A 20,718-nucleotide genomic window follows, 5' to 3' on the forward strand; every position below is an offset into this window, starting at 1 on the left:
TTTTTTTAAAGATTTTATTTATTTATTTGAGTGAGAGAGAGAGAATGAGAGAGAGCACATGAGAGGGGGGAGGGTCAGAGGGAGAAGCAGACTGCCCGCCAAGCAGGGAGCCCGATGCAGGACTCGATCCAGGGACTCCAGGATCATGACCCGAGCCGAAGGCAGTTGCCCAACCAACTGAGCCACCCAGGCGCCCTGTAATCTAGTTTCAAATGGTTCAGCAAAATGGAAATTCACATTTTTCAAAATGATGAAAGAGAGGAGAACCAGGCAAATGTGAACTGTTAACGGAGGCGCAGAGCACACGTGTCCACTGTCCCATTTCTCCATTTTTCTTTTCAATTCTTTTTGTAATAAAAAGCAGGGATAGTTTAGAGTGAAATCTCACATCTGTTCCCTCTCTGAGTTCATCCTACCCACCCCCAATCCCTCTGGCTTGGGCGTCCTTGCTGGAGGCCTTTACCTGCCCTCCTCCCTTTGCTGGACTCCTCTTCCCAGATATCCCCATCCCTCTCTCATGTCCTTTCCTCCTTCAGCTTCTGGCCAAAATGTCATTTCTCAGCTTTTTCCTGACTCCCCTATTTAAGTGGCTCTGTCCCTAGAGCATATGACTCTTGATCTTGGGGTCTTGAGTTTAAGCCCCACGCTGGGTGTACAGTTTACTTAATAATAATAATTAAAAATAAAAAGGGCACCTGGGTGGCTCAGTCGTTAAGTGTCTGCCTTCGGTTCCAGTCATGATCCCAGGTCCTGGGATGGAGCCTCACATCAGGCTCCCTGCTCAGCAGGAAGCCTGCTTCTCCCTCTCCCACTCACCCTGCTTGTGTTCCCTCTCTCGCTGTCTCTTTGTCAAATAAATAAATAAAATCTTAAAAAAAAAAAAAATAAAATGGCAATTCCCCAAACAACACTCACCTCTTCACACACACTTCCGTCTCTGCTTTCCAGACCTACAGAGTATTTCTCATCAAGCATTCTACATTTCACCTACTTCTTTATTGGCGCACACACGCACACTCCCCCATTAGACTGTCACGAAGAGAGAACAAGCTCTCTACGTTTTGCTCATTTCTGCATTCCCATCACAGACCCTAACACACAGTAGTGCTCAATAAAAAACATTACTGGGTTTTTTGCTTCCCGTGTTTCTCATTTGACGACCCAGCGATTCCACTTCTGGGATCCTGCCTTAGGAAACCACGCACACAGCCTAGAAAGAGACAATCCGCATGAAGGATGTTCTCCACAGCATTGCTTCTAACGACCAACAAATTTAAACGTAACATCTGACGATAAAAGGACACAGGGCCATCCTATGAAAGACTAAGTATCAAGAGAGAAGAGTGAAGGCCAGCGTTCACCACCACGAAGACACACCGCGAGCAACAACAGCAAAAGCGCAAACCTGCGTAGTTCGTGCTGTTCAAAAAAAGGCAAAAAATACGTTTTAAAAAATAGCGGCAGAAAGCACCAAACCACATTAGTGCACATTTTTCCTTGTACACTTACGCACGTAAAAGCACAAAAGACGTCTGTGGCCAACTATTAACTGAGATCACCTTCACAAAAGGAATTAAAGAAGACTAAATTCGGAGGTAACTATTTAACTCGTACTAGAACGTTCTAGAATACTAACGTTGGTGCACTCAAACTCTGAAAGGCTGACAAACGAATGCACGAGACTCCGGGCCCTTTCAGGGCCCTCATCCCAGGCTGCCCCGGCCACCCGAGCCGGAAATCCGCGCCGGCTCCCTGCTTCCCTCCCTAGCCGCCCCCATGTCCGCGGCCAGGGTCCTGCACTCACCAGACACGGGTGAAGGATCCCTCTTGGGTTGGAGGCGACTAGTCTGGGGCAGGAACGGGTTGTTGAGCCTGAGAGAAGCGGCAGGGTCAGGGGGAGCCGGACTCCGGGCTGTCCCTCCGCGCCCCGCCGCGCCCGGCGCGGCCGCTCACCCGAACGCGTTGGGCTCCTCCACCACCTTCATCTTGGCGGCAGCGGCGGGCGCGGGCCCTGCGGGGAACGGGGCGGTCAGGAGGCGGGCGGGAGGCGGCGCACGCGAGGGGCCCCGGAGCGCGGGGACACTAACCCGGCGCCGCGAGCCCCAGCAGCAGCAGCAGGAAGCCCGCCAGCCTCGCCGCCATCGCTCCCCCGCGCGCGGTCACGTGGGCGGCGCCGGGCCGGAAGTGGCGCTCGGCGCCTGCGCAGACACGCGCGGCCCGGCCGCAGCCGAGCCGTGAGGCGGGCGGTGTCCGGGACCCAGCTGCCCGCCATGGGCCGGAGGAGGGCGGCGCGGGGGATGGGGGCTGAAGGAGGCCGCGCTCGCCACCCCGCGGGCCGCTCCCTGGAGGCCTTCGCCGAGGAGGTGGGCGCCGCGTTGCGCGGTGAGTGAGGCGCGATCGCGGGCCCGGGAGTTGGGGGCCGGGAGTGGCCCCCGAGCTGCGCCTGAGGCTCGGTATCCTTCCGTCTCCGGTGCAGCGTCCGTGGAGCCAGAGGCGGCCGAGGAGGAGGGCACCTCGGGCCCGGCGCGGCTACCCTGCACGCTGGCCATGTGGGAGCTGGGCCACTGCGACCCTCGGCGTTGCACTGGCCGCAAGCTGGCCCGCCTAGGCATGGTGCGCTGCCTGCGTCTGGGCCACAGGTTCGGCGGCGTTGTGCTCAGCCCCGTGGGCTCCCAGTACGTGTCCCCCGCGGACAGGTAGGAGCGGGGAGGCGCGGGTGGGGGGAGCGGGCGGGGTCCCTGCCTGGGCTCTGTGCTCTCCCTGAGCCCGGGACCCTGGCGCATCCTTCTTGCCGGGCTCACCTAGGTGTACTGGTCTAGTTTTCCCCCGTTGCCTAGCGCAGGATATAGTCGGTCTCAGTAAACGAGTGAATAAAGGAGTCTGCTGCAGGAACACACACTGTTGGGGGTGCTTGGGGGCCGAGAAATGATGTTCTTGTATCCCTGTGAGGTCAGTCTCCAGGGACCCGTGGTCTCCAGAACCTAGCCCTGCTCTGCTCCTAACAGACAGCTGGTCGCACAGAGTGGGGTCGCTGTCATCGACTGTTCCTGGGCCCGACTGGATGAGACCCCGTTTGGGAAGATGCGCGGGAGCCACTTGCGGCTACTGCCCCACCTGGTCGCTGCCAATCCCGTCAACTACGGCCGGCCCTGCAAGCTGTCCTGTGTGGAGGCTTTTGCCGCCACCTTCTGCATCCTGGGTGAGCGCCGGCCTGCTGCCAAGTCTGGCTACACTGGTAGCGATGGGTTTTCTGCTGGCACCTCCCAGAGCCATGTGAGGGTGTGTGGGGCGGTCGAGGTGGAAGGTCAGGATTTCAGCCCCACCTCTGTCACCCCTCAACTTGTCCTCAGAGAATGTATGGTCCCCGTGGAGGCTCAGGCGGCCCCATGAGACATGGGGAGAGGGCCTTCGTGGATGGCAGAGGAGGGCAAGCAGGCTGTCTGGACCATAGGATGGTGTCTGATGGGGAGTTTCAGGTGTGGGGACAGCGTTGAGGGTGCTTGGAACACACTTGGGATGGGAGAGGTATTGTCGACATCCTTGGGTTTCCGGTGTCCTCGCCGTCAGGCTTTTCAGACCTTGCTGTCATTTTGCTGCGGAAGTTCAAGTGGGGCAAGGGCTTCCTAGACCTGAATCGCCAGCTCCTGGACACGTACGCGGCCTGCAGCAGTGCGGAGGAGGTGCTGCGGGCCCAGCATGAGTTCCTGGCCCACGCCAAGGAGTGCCCCGAGGAGGAGGAAATCGGTGAGGCCTGGCATGGACACAAGCCCCCTGGTTGGGAGCCAGGACCCTCCAGGCATGCCACCTCCTGTTGAGAAGCCGGGTGTGGGGGGGCCTTCCTACGCCAGCATTTGGGGGGCTTGGTTGTGCTCTGAGCTCATCTATAGGTCCCTTTCTTGCTTGCTTCCTCTGTTCAGATCCTTTTGACGTGGATTCTGGGCGGGAGTTTGCAAACCCCAACAGGCCAGTGGCTGGCACCCGGTAGGTCCTTGGGCTTCCCAGGGCTCTCCTCTGCCTCTGGCCTCAGCCCCTCCTATGGATGGCGGGGGTGGGGAGGAGGGGTGGATCCCTCAGCAGCACGAGGGTTTTGTGACTGTGTAAGAGGGAACGTGGAGGTCCCACTGGAGAGGTGTTGGTTTTAAGAACCTGGGGAATAGGAGAATCTGCCCTCAGCTGGGGGCTTCTGTGAGTGAGTGAGCCCATAGTGAACACTCCTCTCCCTTCCAGGCTGCTTGCAGACAGTGGCGACAGCGACAGTGAGGACGAGTCTGAGGAGCGAGGGCCTAGTGCCGAGGATGGAGGAGACAGCAGTAGTAGCTGCCCTGAGGAGGAGGGTCCTCTGGAACAGGGGGCAGAGGCCAGGGCCCCCGCAGAGGTTTGGAAAGGAATTAAGAAACGGCAGAGAGACTAAAGGTGGCAGACACGTTTACTTTTCATGGCGGAGCAGTAAGGAACTGGAGACATAGCAGGACTTGTGGGGACACAGACGGGCCTGGCAGCCTCAGCCCCCGCAGCACTGAGCAGCACTGGACTCTGTCCCCATGCTTCTGACACAGCCGTGCTCTGGGGCCTTCCAGCCCTCCCAATGAAGCTGCAGGCCAAGGAGACCCCAGTGTGAGCCTCTTTCTTTGCACTTGACCTGGGGATGGGGGGGATGGCGTGGGGATGACTCTCAGTCTCCAATGAGGCAGAGCCTGCCTGGGAAGCGTCTGGACTGTGGTGATGTCAGGGCGTGAGGCAGGTCTGGCACGGGCAGGTGTGTGTGGACACAGAGAATACACTGGACAGCTGCGTGGCCTGCATGGAGCTCCGTACACTGACCTATCAACTCTGCGTGATGTCCCCAGCTTCACAGTGACACCCGGGGACCCTCTCCCAGGCCTCAGAGCCAGGTGGGGAGTGAGACCTATGCAGTTCTTAGCAAACCTGTCCATATGCCCTCGGGATGAAGGGTTCTGGGTGCCCACCTTCCCCTCCGCCAGGGCCCCAGGGAGCTGTTTCCTGCCGGCTTGCATGGTCTGGACTCAAACCTGAGCCTTCCTGTCTCTTGGCCAGCAAGGCTCTGCCACACTCCCTGCCCCAGAAGGAGAAGACAGAGCTTCCTCTAAGATGGGGTCTTTGTCGTGGCACTGGTAACATCTGGGAGTGGCCCATCTTTGCTGGGGAGAGCATCCCTGGTCTCACCACTAGTGCCAGTAAGATCTCCCTCAGCCTGTAGCTGTGACCACCAAAAATGCCTCCAGACACAGCCTAACGTCTCCCCGGAAGCAGAGCCACCCCACTGAGAACCCTGCTCTCAGACCGGTGCCCGCCTGCTGGGGGCCGTGGAAGCCGAGGGAGCAGATGGGGAAGCTCACCTGGCGGCCAGGCCTGCTCTGCTCCACATCCAGGGGGACAGCTGCTGGCCAGGCCCCACCGAGGTAGTCCCCCAGACCCAGGTTGGGGGGGTGCTGGATGCAAGGGGTTCACAGTACACAGCGCACGGGGCCAGGGCAGGGAGGAGGGGCTGGAGGGCCAGCCGCAGCATGCACACCACACGGCGGGGTGGGGGGAGCGAGCCCTGGTTGCACAAAGCTGACCGCAGGGCAGGGTGAGGATGGTGCAGGGACTTGGGGACGGCCTGGGGCAGGAGGGGCTCAGGGGTCCGCCTCCATGCACTTCTCCAGCTCCTTGAGTCTCTTGACAAACTCCTGCGCCTCCTTGTTGGTGCGGCCTTCCAGCATCCTCAGCGCTGACTTCACTGCAGGCAGGCAGGAGGGCAGGGGCCAGCGTGAGACCCGACCGCCATCAGACCCTCCACCCCTGCACCCTCACTCACCTTGGGCTCTGGGCCGGCGCAGATGCAGGGTCACGGGCTGCCTGGCCCTCGCGCTCCCTCCCACCTGGGGCCGCGCTATGCCACCGATGCTGCCCAGGCCGAGGGCCGCCTCCCCCGCGAAGTCGTTGGTGGACAGCCAGTCGTGGTCCATGACCGTGAAGAGCACGCAGGCGCTGCGGCGGCGGCACGCCTCTGCCGACACGGAGCTGCAAGCGAGGGGCGGTCACCTGGAGCCGGTGCCCCGCTCGGGCGCGGGCGGGCTGGGGGGGCGGGGGCAGGACACTCACAAGTAGAAGAGCTCGTCGTACACGGGGTGCAGCGTCCGGCTCTTGACCTGCGTCCTCTGGCTGCGGACCAGCGGGAAGAGGTGTGGCGGGCCCAGCTCCACGATCACGAAGGGGTCGCTCAGGCCTGAGGGGCACAGCCAGAAGGCGCCATGAGTGCCACCGCCCGCCCGCCCCCCACGCCCCGCCCACCGGCGGCCCCTCACCGTTGGCGTCCAGTGGGGGCAGGTCCGCAGCATGCAGCACCTCCACGGCCAACCTCTGCTGAGCGGCCTCATAGTGGCAGCGGACGCTCAGGCGCCCGAACCGGTTCTGCTCCAGGCACCTCTGTGCAAGGGCTCAGGCTGGTGACCAGGGCTCGGGGGCCCCGCGGCGGGGGGAGGCCAAGCGCGCCCCCTGGGCCCCGCTACCTGCTTGAGCTTGTCCAGGTAGTACTGCTCGATGCACTCGCGGGTGGAGCACTGGTGCAGACGCAGCTCCTCCTCCAGTCTCTGCGGGGCGCAGGGGTGCTGAGTGCGGGCCCTGTGCACGCTCCCCTCCCTCCTGCCAGAGGCCCCCAGGCCAGGCCTCACCTTGTAGCTTCCGTCCCTCAGGCTCTCCAGGGGCAGACCCTGACCCTCCGCGTGGAAAAAGTTGACCAGGGCCTGGGGCAAGGCAAGAAGGCAGAACCAGCCGAGGCCAGCAGGCTGAGACGGGTGGAACCAGAGCCACTTCTCACACCCAGCGCTGCCGCTCAGAAGCCAGCCCCCCCACCTCCCCCCGGCCAGCCGGGGGGGGAGGGAGGAGAATGCCAACGCCTGGGGCAGCCAGGTGCTGCTGACACGGGTGGGCTGGCAGGCAGGAGCCGTTTGGGTTGGGAAGGCCAGGCCGCCCAGCAGAGGGGCAAAGGGGTGCTCAGCAGCCTCGGGGCCCGGGGACCGCCGGGAAAGGCCCAGGCGCCCCGGCAGGGACGGCTCCTCCACGCGGCCCTACCTCCAGCGTGAAGTGGAAGCGGCCGTAGAAATCCGCGGAGACATCGAGGTTTGCACTGAGGGCCTGCAGGATGGCCTGCAGGAGCAGCTCCCAGAGGGCCTCCAGCACCCTGCAGGGACACTCCGCGTCGGTGGCCGCACTGCAGGCCCCACGCTGCTCACCCACCCCGAGCCCTACCTGCTCAGGTTCTCCTTCACCAGCGATGCATTCAGCAGGGCCAGCTTCTCGTCCAGGTACTTCATGAGCGGGGCCACGGCCTGCGGGCAGCACCCTCAGCGCCAGACAGCCCCCGGGCCCCACCCCATACACCCTCAGCCGGCCGCGCACTCACTTCGTCGTTCTGGATGGAGTCTGGCGACAGGCTGATGTGCTGTACGTACTTCCTGATGTCGGCCACCATCTGCGGGACGGCAGCACTCAGCACCAAGCGGCAGTGCACGGAGCAGCCGGCTCCCCAGCCTGCCCGCCTGCCCACCTTGGAGGTCAGGTGCGCCGTCACGGTGTGGACCTCCTGCTGCAGGTCTTCGTCCAGGGCCTGCGCACAGCTGAGCAGAGGCCGCGGGAGTGCCCCCTCCAGCACTGAGGTCGCCTCCGGCCACGCCAGACCCCGCAGCGCCTGCCCAGCAGCCTTGCGGAGGAGCTCCACGTTGTTGAGGACCACACAGAGCTGGGGAGGCGTGCCAGACGTGGGTGGTGCGTGGGCAGCCCCGTGCTGGCCCCACCGGCCCTCCGCCGCCCCGCCTGCCCACCAGCCTGCTCACTGGCTCGCTCACTGCCTCGCCTGTAGCCCCGGGCTGAGCGTCCACCTTCTTTCGCAACAGCTCAGTGTAGAAGAGGGTGGCCTCGCACAGGTCCTAGGGTGGGACACAAGGGCTCAGAGCTGTGGACTGTGGCCCTGGTCCTGCTCCCCTCCCAGACCACGCTCTGCAACCCACAGCCACACACCTGGCTGAGCTGGGTGCCCAGCGCCTGGGCCTGGGCAGGGTCTGGCCACGCCAGGCGGGCCCACAGCTCCTGGATGAGACTGAAGCAGAGACTAGCAGTGGCCGCGGAGCTGCTGTGCTTGCAGGAGGCATCCATGGGCTCCAGCTAAGAGGGCGGGAGGAGGCCTGGGTTGCAGGGAGGCCCTGGCTGAGCCCAGCAGCTTCAGGCCTGGGTGCTTACTCACTGTGTCCACATCCACGGCTCCCTGAAGTCTCCACCTGGCCTGGTCCCGTAGCACCTGCAGCCAGAGCTTCACGGCGGGCAGGAAGGGGGCATGGATGCCGGCCAGAGCAAGGGAGCGGCTCTCACTGCAACAGGAGGCCCGTCAGAGCCCGCCCTGACTCAAACACCTTCAGCCTGCACATCCCAGCTTCCCTCCTTCAAAGGGCCCTCGGGATCCTGTCCCAGAGGCCTCCTAGAGGAGGCTGGAGGACAGTTGGGCAGGGGGACAGGGAGGAGTGGGTACAGGCCTGGGAGACCCATAGTGGACGGAGACAGATGGGGGCGTGGAGGAAAGGGGACAGCCTAGGGCAGGGCACCCACCGTCCGGGGATGCTGCTCCAGAAGCTCTGGATGTCGGCCAGGGTCAGGTACAGCTCGAAGAGCCCTGAGGCCACCTCAAGGGTCATCTTGGGGCTCAGCTCCTCCGTCAGCACCCATGCCTCCTCGGCCACCTGCTCAGGATGGCGGAGTCAGACCGCCAGCAACAAGGAAACCGAGGCACCCTCCCAGCCGGCGGGGGGCTTCTCCCCACTCCCCCTCCTCACCAGACGCTCCAGCTGCCGGAAAGTGAGGGTGAAGAAGTCGATCTCGACGATGCTGTAAGAACAAATTCCACACACCTGCTTGCCCCACGCCTGGCCTGGAGGCGTCACGAGGGGCTGGGGGCAGAGGCCCCACCTGTGGAAGAGGCTAGCGTAGATGCCATAGCAGGACTGCAGGTCCTCGTAGACGGCGTCAGCCAGCTCCACCAGCCCGGCGAGGCGCAGCGGCCCCGGCTGCGAGGAAGCCCGGTTCACGATGACCTGGCCCGCACCTCCTGGCCGACCCCTCCCCTCCCCTCCCCTGCGGCCAGGCCCTCCCCCAGCGGCACCTGCTCTCGAGGACTCCTGGTGTTCAGGAGCCTGTCGTACCACTCACGGTTGCCTCTCTGCAAGACAAGTCACCGAGACAGTGTGGTGAATGGGGGAGGCTAAAAGGGCAGCAAAGAGTGGCTGAGCAGGCCGAGCCTGGGGCCGGGGTGGGGCGGGCAGCTGGGGCCGGACACACCTTCAGAGCCGCTGCGATGTCCATGTTCAGCTCTGTCTCGAAGGGGCAGATCTCGAAGGACGGCTGGAAGAGCTGCATCTTGCTGAGACACCTGGACAGGGGCCGCCCGTTGACTGTGGGCTGCCCCACTCCAGCCCTAGCCCACCCCAAGCACCGGCGGCTGCACCCACTTCAGCAGCAGCTCCAGGCGGTGGACGGCTGTGCTGCTGGTGGCTGGGAAGTAGTCTCGGAGCTGCCGTAGCAGCTGCAGCCCAAACTCCAAGAAGGCACAGAAGCTGTCAGCCAGGCTCTCCTCCTGGGGGCACAGGGCCCGTCAGAGCTGGCCCTCACTGCCCGCCCCACGGGGTGGGGGCAGGGGCAGCAGCATCCCCAGCCAGTGGGTGGCCTGCCCTAGCCAGTCTGCAAGGGCCTCCGGCAGCTACCCACCGGCCTGGCCCTGCTACTTTCTCCCGCAGCCTCAGGGCCTTTGCACCATCAGTACCCCCTGCCCAGCAGCCAGCGCCCACTCCCTCTGTCCCCAGCCAAGGGAAGGGCACGACCTCCCTCTCCTGGGTCCAACCCATCCCCTATCTCAGCACTGCCCAGTCTTGCTCTGCCCTGGATCATGAGGTTTGTTTTCAAGCCCAGCACACCCTGCAGGCCGTGCGCCCCATGAGGGTGGGCCTCCGCCCTGTCTGCCCAGCGCGCCACCAGCCCACGGCACACCCTCCAGGAACAGCACTTTGAGCCGACAAGGGCACGCTCACCTGCTCTTGGGGCAGGGAGGATGCCTCCTCCCAGTGGGCCTGCATGTCCTCCAGCAGCCCCAGCAGGTAGCCATAGTCCAGAGTGCAGGTCTGATGGTGGCGGCTGCTGACCTGCCAGTGCCTGGGGGGCCAGCCCCGCCATGGTCAGGGCGGAGTCAGAGCTGCGACCCCCCAGGAGACCCCTTGTGCCCCTCCTCCTTGCCCCTTCCCATCCCACAATCCCCTTACGACACCGCCCCGTTCCATCCCTTCCCACTCAAAGCACTCCTTCCCGCGCCTGTCCCGCCCACCTGTGGCCACGCCCACCACAGGCCACGCCCCCTCACCACCCCATGACACTCCCCTCGCAGCACCACCTCTCCAGCTCCGCCCCTCTCAGCTGCTGCCACTCACAGCGCCCCTTCCCAAGCCCCTCCTCACCCCAGCGCCCCCCGCCTCTTCCATGACCACGCCCACTTTCCGTCCCATCTCCACAGCCCTGCCCCTTCCCGGGGCCCGCCCCTCTTAGCCGCCCGTTCCCTCCCATAACCCCGCCCCTCGTTCGCCCCGCCCCTAGAGGCCCCGCCCCGGGACGCGCAGCCCCTCCCACCCGCCCCTCGCCTTCCCGCGACCCGCCCCTCCAGCGGCCCCGCCCACTCACAGCACCGCCAGCTGCAGCGCAGACAGGTTGCTCTGCGCGCCGTGCAGGCAGAGCACGGTAGCCGCGGGCCCGCTGAGCTCTCCGCGCCAGCCGCTCGAGTTGGGCTGGAGGGGGTGGGCAGGCGTGAGTGAAGGGAGGAGACGCCAGCCCCTCCTGCCCCCGGTGCCCAGCCTCCCCTGCTGTCCCTCCCCGGCCCCGAGGGCGCGACTACCTCCTGCGATCGGTGCTCGAACTGCAGCAGACGGCTGAGCAGCAGCATGTAGGACAGGAAGCCCGACCGCCCGCGCTGGCTCATGCCCGTGTCCCTCTGGAATGCAAAGCCCGCCCATCACCAGCCCTGCCCCAGCCCGCGGGCAGGGGTGTAGGGCCGGCATGGAGGGCAAGGACCCCACAGCCCCCCACCTGTGTGGTGATTAGCTTGAGGACCAGCTGGCAGTCTCCCTGCACGCGGGAGGCACTGGAACGCGGTTCCAGCTTGAACCAGCGGTCTTCACCGGCCACGGGCACCTCCTAAGGGAAGGGGGTTCAGACTGGCAATATCTCCTCCTGCTCCCTCCCACAGACCTCTGTTTCCCACTGAACACAGGCCATCGGCACAGGGTGAGCACTCCGGGGTGCCTGGACACCAGAGGCCCCAGGAGGCTGTTCCCTCCCCCTCCCCTGCAGCACAGTGCCCCCACCCAGCCCAAGAAGGTTGGGAGCGGCTTGGGGGAATCACAGGACATAGCCACCAGGTGTCCCCGGAGGGTGAGACACCACAAACGTGCTCTGGGAACGAGGCCCTGGCCCCCACTCACCCGGATGGGTATGTTGAGGCACCCCAGGAAGTCATCTGTGTGGTCCTCCGTGGGCCCTGCTGTCCCATTCGCACGGGCCGACTTGACAATCTGTTTGAAATACCTGGGCAAAGCAGGGTGGGCTCCCACCTGGGGTCCCTCCACCTGCTGGCCCATGTCTGGGGGGCACCAAGATCCCACCTGTCATACCTGCTCATGCCCTTCAGGCCGATGACTTCATTCAGCTTCCTACACGCTTCCACCAGAGACACATCATCATCATGGTCCCTAGGAGTGGGGCAAGAGGGCAAACCTCATCTGGCTGGGGCCTGGCTGGGCCCTGAATGTCCCCTCTCACCGCCACACCGCCCCCCCAGACCAGGTGCACCCACACCCCCTGCCCTGCAGGGCCCAGGGGCCTGTACCAGATGTCTAGGTGCAGCTGGTCCGTGCTGACATCCTCAATCTCACTATAAGGAAAACAGAGAGATGGCCAGAGGGTGCAGGACGATCCTCTGCCCAGAGCTAGGGGAGGGACCCTTTCAAGAGCTGCCGGAAGGGGTCCATGAGCTCCAGCTTGTAAGACAGGCTGTCTGGATTTGAATCCTGGCTGTGTGGCACCTCACTCTGAGGTGATGATGTCCTCTGGAAGGCGGTCCTATGACCAGCCCTGCTCCGTTCTGAGATGGCACGCGTCCTGGCGTAGCAGGCAGCCCCTCTCCCCCACCACCCTGCCACCCAGCTGGAAGAGGGGCCTTACAAGAGGAAGTTCTCCTTCCAGACAGGGTTCAGGGTGCTGCTCTTGACCTCGGTGACCTGGATGCACTTGGCCGGCAGTGGGCCTCCACGCTTGCTGCCTTTGCGGAAGCTGAAACGCTGCTCCTTGTGCGGGCCCGGCTCCCGCGGGGCGCCCGAGGCCGGCAGGATGCCCAGCATGCAGTATGGGTCACTGAAGCCTGAGACACCGCGGGCGCCTCAGTCCCCGGTCCCAGGCCCCCCAACCCCGTCCCTCCACGGTCCCTCCATGGCCACCAGGCCTGGGCGCAGCCAAACTCCTGGCTGGTCCCCACTCACCATTGGGGTCTTTGGCCAGCAGGTTCTTGGCACGCATGACAGAGACTTTCAGGGCATATGTGGGGGCCTGTGGGCCAAAGGTGCCGAGGGGCCTCCTGAAGGAGGCTCCGTGTGGCCAGGACAGGGCCCTGGTCTGTGTCCTCTCCACCCCCGAGCCCTAGCACTGTGGCTGGTCAGCGTCTGCCCAGACCAAGTGGCAGCCTCACCTTGGCCTTCTTCACACGCTCAATGGCCTCGGCGTGCTCCTCGGGGCTGGTACCAAACACCTGTAGAGGGTGGGCAGGTGTGAGGGCCCAGGGACCCCCCAAAGCAGGGCTGGCCAGTGTCCCGGGGGCCTCACAGAGCAGAGGAAACACACCCAGGGGAGGAGGAAAGATGTATTTGTCTATCCATCCATCCTGTATGTCTGTCCCTCTGTTAGTTTATCCTTTCTACCCTTCTCTGTGTGTCTGTGTGTTTTTCCATCGCTCCGTCCTTCCGGGCATGCCTATCAGCCTGTATGTATGTCTGCCTGTGTACACACGTGTGTGTGGGGGGGTGTGTTCTGTATGTGAGGCAAGCCTGTATTATTTGGGTGATGGTGACATCACCAGGCAGACAACAGGGTTGGGAGAAACAGTGGTCTCCATTTTCCCCAGAGCAGGGTGGGGCCGGGCCAGCAGGGGGCATGGAGGCAGTGGGACTCACCTGCTGCAGGTAGCCCAGTAGGGTCTCCTGGTCATCCACCTGGTCAGGGCCCATGGTCCCTGCACGGTAAAGGACTGTGTACAGGGCTTCCTCATAGAGCATCTCCACCTGCGGGCGGGGAGCGGGGTGCACCCTGAGTCCCAGCCACCCCACCCCTGTCCGCCTCAGCCCCGGGCCCTGAGCCCGGGCCACTGGGGGTCCAGGCACCTTGGTTCCCCGCCCCTCCCACCCCGCATCCCAGCCCCCAGGAGCTCCACCCACTGGCAGAGTCTGGTCCCAGCATTGGTACCTTTGCACCAGCTGGGCCCTCCATTGGTCTGACCCCCAACTTCTGCTCCTTACTGGCTTCCATGGGAAGTCCTGGCCCTCACCCCTGCCACCTTTGCTGTCCGCCTGTCCCTAGAACCTGGGCCTGGCATACAGGAAGTGCTCCCAGACTCTCCCTGGGGCCAGAACCCCATCCCCCTTACCTCCTCCTGGGTTAGGGCTCTCAGGCCACGGTTGGGGTCCACAGGCTCAGCAGGGGCTGGTGAACCACTGCACAAGAGGACCTGTGAGGGGCACTAGGGTGAGGGCCTCCTGTGGGGACACTCCAGGGAGGGAGGGAGTTGAGCTGAGGGGTGGGGGCTTGGTGTAGAGGGGGCTGGGGGGAAGGCCCAGCATGGTGCCCCGACACTGGGCAGCAGCTCTGAGCTGTCCTCACCTCGGGGCACGGCAGGCTCTGTCTGCCTTCCCCCTTCTTCAGAATAAGGCGCATCTGCGCGAAGAACTCCACACCATCCCCAGGTTTCCTGCAGAGAAAGGCCAGGCTGAGGGTCAGCGAACGCTCCCTGAAGCTCAGGGCTCACAGCACGCACCTGTCCCCTGCCCAAGGCCAGCCACCAGGCCCTACAACTTGAGGGGACTGCCTGGGTCTCCACACGGTCGAGGGCCCAGTCTGATGTCCACAGTGTGGCCCCCCCCCCACCCTCTGGCCTTGGTATCACTCCCCCAGGCTTCCCCCGGAGGTCGGGGGAACGGGAGAGTGGGGTCCAGCAAGAGGAGGGCGGCCAGGTGCACGTGACTGTACGGGATCAGGCGTGGGGCACCCACCAAGCCCCCGCGGTGGGCTCCTGTGGGTCAGTGCTGGTGCTCCCAGGCTCTCCCTCGGTCCTCCGGCGGAAGGACGGGCGCACCTGCACTTGCCTGAGCACACTGCTCTTGATCTCCAGCAAGGTCGTCATGGTGGGTGATCTGTGGGAGAGAGCCTCTGGATGTCCACCAGCTGGCAGCTCTGCTGTGCTAGCCCCAGTAATCACATCAGGTACACATCCAGCAATGATTGAATGAGCCAGAAACCGACAGGAGCTGCGTTTCTGGCGGCCGGCGCAGGTTCCCGGTGGGGCAGGAGGGGGCACCTGAGCCTCCCTGGAGCTCAGCCCCCCTGCTGGACTGCACTGGGCACCCAGGGGGCCAGTCCCTTGGTCTCTCTAAGTCTTCATGGCCCATCTGCAAAATGGGGCATCCCTGCTGGGTGGATCTGGGGATGGGATGGGGTCGTGAGAGGTGATGGTGGTGCCTGGCACAGTCCGCGCTCCGTTGCTGGGAACTGCTGGAGTCCACCACATAGGGGGGCCTGTTCTGCCACACCCCACCTGCCACCCATCCAGGGCTACATCCCCTGGCTGTGTCCCTGGGGTCCGAGGACAGCTCAGCAGCCAGGGCCTGTGTCTCCCGGGGGCTGTGCTAAGGGGACAGAGTTGTGGGGGAGGGGTGCCCAGGTCAGCCAGCCTGGAAGGTCCAGTCTGGGGCCAGGGCCGACAAAGCTCCTGCAGGAGGCCAAACCTTCCTCGGGAACCCCAGCATCCTTGTCCTGCAGAGGAGCTTGGGCCAGAAAGGGCCAGTGGGGCTGACTCCGAGGGGCCAGCATGCACAGGAGGGGCCACTGGGGGTCCTGGCCCACCAAGCAGGGCCAGGGCAATGCCCCATCCTCACTCCCTGGGCCGCCCTGCAGACAAGAGCCTGCTACCTGTAATCAGTAGAAATGAAACTATGGAGCACGTCCTGCCCCTCCTCAGAAGTTTGGGGTGTGGGGCCACCACTCCCTGTCCCTCTCCCATCTGGGAACCAGCCCCATGTTGTCTGGGTTGCAGCAGCCCAGATGTCACGGCTGGGACAGGGATGGGCCCTGTGGCACAGACTAGAGCCTGGGCCAAGGCGCCCCTTGTCGGTGCACCTCCTGAAGCCAGCTCAGGCCTGGTCACTCTGCTCTGTGCAGACAGAGCCTGGGGTGGGGGGTGGGGGACAGGCTTGGACAGCAAGCCTGCAGCCCTGCAAGGGGCTGAGCTGGGGCCCTCAGAAATGAGCATCTCCGAGGGGCACCTGGGTGGCTCAGTTGGTTAAGCGACTGCCTTCGGCTCAGGTCATGATCCTGGAGTCCCAGGATCGAGTCCCGCATCAGGCTCCCTGCTCGGCAGGGGGTCTGCTTCTCCCTCTGACCCTCCCCCCTCTCATGCTCTCTCTCTCATTCTCTCTCTCAAATAAATAAATAAAATCTTAAAAAAAAAAAAAAAAAGAAATGAGCATCTCCGAGTCGTGGGGGACACCTTGCTGGTCCCTGCCAGCCACCGTCACACCGGTTCGCATTCTCCAGAGGATCCAGGGTCCCCTGCAGACCTGGGGGGAGGGTGGGGGGACCACGAAGCTGCCGCAGGCCCCCACCTCTCCCCTGGGCCAGGCAACAACCTGTGCCTCCCCCAAAACCCCAGAGTAGTCTCCTTGCGCCCCTGTTGAAAACCGCCAAAGTGCCGACCCCCTGGCCGGGGTGAATCCTCCACTCGGTGCCCACCCCTTGGGCTCCCTGCCCCAGGCTTGCCAGCCTCTCGTGTAGAGCATGCATCACATTCCCCTCAGTGCGCCGCTGGGCCTTTGGACTCGCTGCCCTGGTCCCCTTTCTTCGCAGAGCTCACTTGTCCACTCATTGAGGGGGACCTCTAGGACCCGTGCAGAGGAACACTATGATTTCACTGACAAAATAGGAACGGGGAACTCAGCTGGGTACAACTATTCTTGACCCAGATTCCATGGGCGCTTAGTGGTGGGAGAGCCCAGAGAGCCCCACCCCTGCCCTGTGTGCCCAGGCCAGCGTCCCAGGGATCATGCCCGCATCCCTGCGAGTCTCTAGTGAACATCTGCTACCTCCTTCTCAGCATCTTATGCCCCTTTGGGAGAGCTGGAGCCAGGGCATGCCGGGCACCTCCCGAGTCCTAAATAGATTCTGTCGAACAAACCAATCCCTGCCCCCCCGCTGGGTCTGTCTCTCCGTGGCTCCAGGGCTGCCATCCCTGCTCTGTATCCCCCGACCGGCTCAGGCCACCCCTGCAGACAGCACCCTAGCCTGCTCCCTGATGGAGCCCCAGGGAGTGCTGGGCTCAGAGGGTCTCATCTGACCAGCTTGAGAGCTGGGGACAGAAAGGGCAGCTGGCTCACGCCCTGAAATGAGGTCCCGCCTTCCTCACATTGACCACTGCCTGCCCCTGGGAGCCCCCTGCAAAGATGGGGGGATATGAGGGGGGGGGGCGCGGCAGCGTGAGCATGCAGTCCTACAATCTGTCGCCCCTGTTGTCAGCAGTGAGGTCCCGAGGCGGCCGGGCACCAGGACCCCCCTTCCCCTCTCTAGCTGTGGGGAAGAGGCTGCTACCCCCGCAGCCCCCCAAAGCCAGGGGAGCAGCCACTGCTTTGGCTGTTGCCAGGGCAACCGCCAATTGCGTCCGCCGAGTGACAGGGGCTACAGGGGCTCACGGTCCCAGAGACAAACATGACGCAGGAGCCAAGTGGCTGCAGGGACAGGGTGCCTCTGTGAGAATAAAACACTCAAGACAGAGGGGGAGCCACCTTGCCCCATAATCTCAGCCCCGGAAAGGGGGTACTGCTCTGCTCCTCTCATCTACCTGGAGAAACTGAGGCCCCGGGCTTAGGAGCTTACTCAAGGCCACAGAGCCAGCAAGTGGCCAGGGATGGAGCCCACCTCTGACTCTGGTGTCCAAGCTCTAAGCTCCTGGCACGTCCTGAGTTCTGGGGTCCAGGTATGCTGGCCTCCCCCTCTGCGGCACTCCCTCCCTCAGCCCCTTGACTGGACTGGGACAAAAGCGACATCTGGGCACAGGTATCTGGGAAAGATGGCTCCTCCTTGCGTGCCCAGACACTCCTCCGATTTCCTTGGAAACCCCCCACTGCTTGGGTACTGATATTGCTGCTCCCCATGGCCTGGGGGTCCCGGGAGCCAGCCAGCACCTCGCCCAGAGCCGCACCCGCAGTAGGTGCGCAGCTGACCCCCAGGAAGCGTTTGCGGGCCACAGGGGCCCTCCGTCTGTCTACCAGGCCCCCAACAGAACTCCTCCCTGAGCTCTCTGTGTCTGTCCCCCCTGGGCCTGGGCAGCAGCACAGAACAAGATGTGCCCACATCCTTGCTCACGCCTGGCCACCAGGGCCAGGATCCCAGCTCCCGTTTTTCCAAGGGGCGAGGTGAGGCTGGCCGAGGAGTTGAATGCCACACTGGCACTGGGACCAAGCCAACATTAACAGGCCTACCTTGTCCCCTGGCTGTCCCCAAGGCCCAGGGTAAATGGGAAGAGGCAATCCTGCAAAGTGGGTATCACTGTCCCACTTCACACCCTGGGGCTGGGGTGACCTGTCTGGAGCCAGGACTCAAACTGAGGGCTCTAAGCCACACTGTCTCCTGCTAGCCCACCTGGGGGCTTAGGTGGCACCAAAGCAGGTGGGTCTGGGGGCAGCTGAGCTGTGCCAGAGCGCCAGATCTGTCTCCCTCACCAGTGTCCCCTGTGGCCAGCTGGTCACCCGCAGAGCGAATGAACACCTTTATGATAAACATCTCAGAACACTAGGTCCCTTCTTACCAAGAGTTGGTCCCTTGAGACTTGGGGGCAGGGGTCCCCTGCGGCTACCCTGGGTGTGTAGGGGGAGTGACGGGGATCTCTGGTCCCACATGCTGGTCTCCTTGTCACCGTCGTGGTCTTGTCTTCCCAGTTTCCCTCCCACCCCCCTCCCTTCACTTTTCCTATTGGATTTCCGGCTGTCATGTCCGGCGGCTCCCCAGCCAGTGCTCCCAGTACGCAGCAGAGCAGTAGCCCCAGGGCCCATTACAAATGCGGCTCCCTGAGAGCCCGGGAAGGGCCTGGGAACGTGCATTGTAAGCTGCTCTAGAGCCGGACCTAAAGCCCTGTGACGCGTGGGATCAACTGTAAAGGGCTACCCAGATACTTCTAGAATGAATGCACGAAAAATGAAACCCCTCCGTCCGATCTTCCTCCGAGGCTCCCTCCCCCGGGCCTGTACTCACCTGTCTCCACCGCGGTGTTCCGCCCACTTCGCTCACCAACATCCCTTCTCGCCGCTCCCTCTCCTCCCCGCCCCTCCCTCTCGATGCTCCCCTCGGAAGCCTCGGACCCCCCCCACCCCAGTTCCGTCGAGGTCTTTCCCTCCCCGATGAGCGGGGGGGTCCTCGGGCGGCTTAGAAGCCTGGTGAGTGCGCATTGTTTTATACCGTTCCGGCCCCTGGAGGGATTTCGTGGAGACGATTTCGTGGGTTCTCTGACGACTGGCGGCAGGGAGGGAGGGACGGGGCGCCGGGGACATCTGCGTGTTGCCCGGGAGCCCCCGCGGAGCGTCTCTGAGGTCCTCGGAGGCCGCAGGTGGGTGGGGGCACCGAGGTCGGAGGGGCGTCCTGCTGCACCCCCCCCCATCCCCGCCAGCTCCGGCGCTCCCGGGGACGGCCGAGAGAAGTGCCCGAGACCCGTCGCTCCGAGCACGCGCCGGCCTCAGTTTCCCCGGAGCCGGGGGCGCGCCTTCCCCACCTCCCGCCGCCCTTCTCCTCGGGGGCCTCCCCGCGCGCCCTCGGGGTCCGCAAACGCAGGAGCAGGACTGGGCGCTCGGCGGCGGCGGCGGCGGCGGCGGCCGGAGGGGACGGCACCCGAATCCCGTCCGGAGTCCGCGCACTCACCGTGGGCCGGGGTCTCGGGAGACGCCGCGCTCCGCACCGGCTCCCAGGGACGCCAGGCACAGCGCGCTCGCCGCCGCGCGGACAACCGAGCACTGCGGGAGGCGGGGCCTGACCTATAGCCCCGCCCCCGGGCCCGCCCCCGCCGCTCCCGGCCCGCCCCTCCTGCGACCCCCTCCCCGCGACCCCGGCACCACGCACGCCAGCCGCCGGGGGAGTCGGGCCAGGGAGCCACGGTGGGTGCAGAGCGGGGAGCAGGTTCTGCTGTGTCAGGACCCCCTCCCCCGGGGACCCTTGGGAAGCCAAAGTCGCCGAAACCGAGGAAGACCGGCCCCGGCCGCAGCGCAGACTTTTCTGGAAGGGCCTCCCAGCCCAAGCTCTGACCTCGGCATCAACTCCGCCGCCAGTCTGCCCCCGGGGCGAGGGGTGCTGCAGGCATCATCCCAGGACGCCCCGCAACACCCCGTCACCTGTTGGGTCAGCGTCCGCACGGCGCAGGGGAGGCCCCCGACGCCCCGGCCTCACAGCCAGCTGGAACCTCCAGGCCTGCGCTCTTCGTCGCCCACCCTGGACGGCCCTCTGAAGCTTGCGCGAGCACCGCACCGTGCCCGCCTGGAGAGCTTGTGGAAACAGACTGCCGCTGCTGATTCCCAGAGTCTGGGCTGGGGCGGAACAGCTGCATTTCTGACAAGCTCCCGGGGGTGCTAGGGGGGCCGGAAGACACCCAGGGGCTGCTCAGAAGTTCTGGAGGTCTGAGGTGCACTGGGTCTCCCAATCCCTACCTTGCCTTTGGCCGATCCTGCTGGATCATCAGAGGACCTTGTACTTAGGGGATCCACCGATTTGGGAATGTTTTTAACCCCAAGGACCTCATCTCTAATGGTGGGGCCCCAGGCAGTGTGGGAAATAGGCCCACCGGGCGCCTGAGGGGCTCAGTCGTTAAGTGTCTGCCTTTGGCTCAGGTCATGATCCCAGGGTCCTGGGATCGAGCCCCGCGTCGGGCTCCCTGCTCGGCAGGAAGCCTGCTTCTCCCTTTCCCACTCCCCCTGCTTGTGTTCCCTCTCTCGCTGTGTCTCTCTGTCAAATAAATAAATAAAATCTTTAAAAAAAAGAATGAAAGAAGAAAGAAAGAAAAGAAAAGAGAAAGAAAGAAAAGAAAAGAGAAAGAAAGAAAGAAAGAAAGAGAAAGAAAGAAAGGCCCAGAACACAGAGGCAAGAATGGTTTGCTGGGGGGAGGCCAGGGGTCGGCTGAGCTGCGGGCCAAAGGTGGAGGCCCAGGGTACCAGAACAGCAGCTCACTGGGCCACAGCTTGGCCCCTAGGCTGTGAACATCCCGCCTTGCAGGCCCATCCCGCCCATTCCTCAGAGTTGGGGGAGGGAGTGTGGGGAAAGCAGGGCCATGGCTCTCCAGCCCAGGGGGGACCTGGCACCTCTCCCATCACCCCCAGATGGGGCGGACACTGCTCTGATGGG

The 20,718-nt window shown here is 63.9% G+C and overlaps 3 protein-coding genes across 9 annotated transcripts in view; 1 reads left to right on the forward strand and 2 right to left on the reverse strand.

Annotated features, from left to right (window-relative positions):
- Positions 1-2,170, reverse strand: part of GNPTG (N-acetylglucosamine-1-phosphate transferase subunit gamma) — a 15,558-nt gene extending 13,388 nt beyond the window's left edge. For all 3 annotated transcript variants that reach the window (XR_004078426.2, XM_031037538.2, XM_006741951.3), the window contains exons 1-3: positions 2,088-2,170; positions 1,954-2,011; positions 1,805-1,872 (exon numbers count right to left, since the gene is read on the reverse strand). Coding sequence is in view for 2 of the 3 variants with exons in the window: in XM_031037538.2 (XP_030893398.2) it covers positions 1,805-1,872; positions 1,954-2,011; positions 2,088-2,142 (181 nt within the window). In the remaining variant the exon portion in view is untranslated. The remainder of the gene's footprint in view (positions 1-1,804; positions 1,873-1,953; positions 2,012-2,087) is intronic.
- Positions 2,171-2,200: 30 nt separating this feature from the next.
- TSR3 (TSR3 ribosome maturation factor) lies at positions 2,201-4,607 on the forward strand. 3 transcript variants are annotated; one of them, XR_014145415.1, is made up of 6 exons: positions 2,201-2,382; positions 2,477-2,696; positions 3,006-3,199; positions 3,568-3,796; positions 3,918-3,981; positions 4,228-4,607. XR_014145415.1 is itself a non-coding variant. In XM_006739101.2 (6 exons), the coding sequence occupies exons 1-6, from the start codon at positions 2,271-2,273 to the stop codon at positions 4,409-4,411; spliced, it is 951 nt and encodes a 316-aa protein (XP_006739164.2). In that variant the 5' UTR covers positions 2,204-2,270; the 3' UTR covers positions 4,412-4,607. The 3 variants fall into 3 exon arrangements, 2 of the variants coding, with proteins under 2 accessions (XP_006739164.2, XP_030890160.2); XM_006739101.2 differs by having other exon boundaries at positions 2,204-2,382; positions 3,568-3,744; XM_031034300.2 differs by having other exon boundaries at positions 2,204-2,382; positions 2,477-2,675; positions 3,568-3,744.
- Positions 4,409-19,330, reverse strand: BAIAP3 (BAI1 associated protein 3). Of its 3 annotated transcripts, none has more exons than XM_081820369.1 (35): positions 19,249-19,330; positions 14,343-14,483; positions 13,954-14,041; positions 13,721-13,801; positions 13,251-13,358; positions 12,770-12,829; positions 12,564-12,630; positions 12,250-12,445; positions 11,915-11,959; positions 11,700-11,777; positions 11,511-11,613; positions 11,116-11,223; positions 10,925-11,020; positions 10,714-10,817; positions 10,074-10,194; positions 9,498-9,622; positions 9,328-9,418; positions 9,152-9,208; positions 8,959-9,056; positions 8,826-8,877; positions 8,602-8,732; positions 8,243-8,366; positions 8,020-8,163; positions 7,836-7,928; positions 7,550-7,741; positions 7,406-7,474; positions 7,252-7,331; positions 7,075-7,183; positions 6,675-6,746; positions 6,513-6,593; positions 6,309-6,429; positions 6,106-6,229; positions 5,819-6,024; positions 5,358-5,740; positions 4,409-4,639 (listed from the first exon to the last, which is right to left on the reverse strand). In XM_081820369.1, the coding sequence occupies exons 2-34, from the start codon at positions 14,471-14,473 to the stop codon at positions 5,637-5,639; spliced, it is 3,459 nt and encodes a 1,152-aa protein (XP_081676495.1). In that variant the 5' UTR covers positions 14,474-14,483; positions 19,249-19,330; the 3' UTR covers positions 4,409-4,639; positions 5,358-5,636. The 3 variants fall into 3 exon arrangements, with proteins under 3 accessions (XP_081676495.1, XP_081676494.1, XP_081676493.1); XM_081820368.1 differs by having other exon boundaries at positions 4,409-4,591; positions 6,675-6,788; XM_081820367.1 differs by having other exon boundaries at positions 6,675-6,788.
- Positions 19,331-20,718: the final 1,388 nt, after the last annotated feature.

The sequence above is a fragment of the Leptonychotes weddellii genome, chromosome 5 (assembly GCF_054177405.1).
Source record: "Leptonychotes weddellii isolate Sample4059 chromosome 5, ASM5417740v2, whole genome shotgun sequence".
Lineage (NCBI taxonomy): Eukaryota > Metazoa > Chordata > Mammalia > Carnivora > Phocidae > Leptonychotes > Leptonychotes weddellii.

What these genes read in the sequence shown, in the direction of transcription:
- TSR3 (XM_006739101.2), top strand. Translation starts at nt 2,271, where the DNA reads ATGGGCCGGAGGAGGGCGGCGCGGGGGATGGGGGCTGAAGGAGGCCGC. An exon ending in CGCCACCTTCTGCATCCTGG is followed by an intron (nt 3,200 to 3,567) that starts GTGAGCGCCGGC and finishes CCTCGCCGTCAG; the next exon opens with GCTTTTCAGACCTTGCTGTC. An exon ending in AGGCCAGTGGCTGGCACCCG is followed by an intron (nt 3,982 to 4,227) that starts GTAGGTCCTTGG and finishes TCTCCCTTCCAG; the next exon opens with GCTGCTTGCAGACAGTGGCG.
- BAIAP3 (XM_081820368.1), bottom strand. Translation starts at nt 14,473, where the DNA reads ATGACGACCTTGCTGGAGATCAAGAGCAGTGTGCTCAGGCAAGTGCAG. An exon ending in GCGCTGCAGCTGGCGGTGCT is followed by an intron (nt 10,195 to 10,713) that starts GTGAGTGGGCGG and finishes CTGGCCCCCCAG; the next exon opens with GCACTGGCAGGTCAGCAGCC. An exon ending in ACATCGCAGCGGCTCTGAAG is followed by an intron (nt 9,209 to 9,327) that starts GTGTGTCCGGCC and finishes CTTGTCTTGCAG; the next exon opens with AGAGGCAACCGTGAGTGGTA.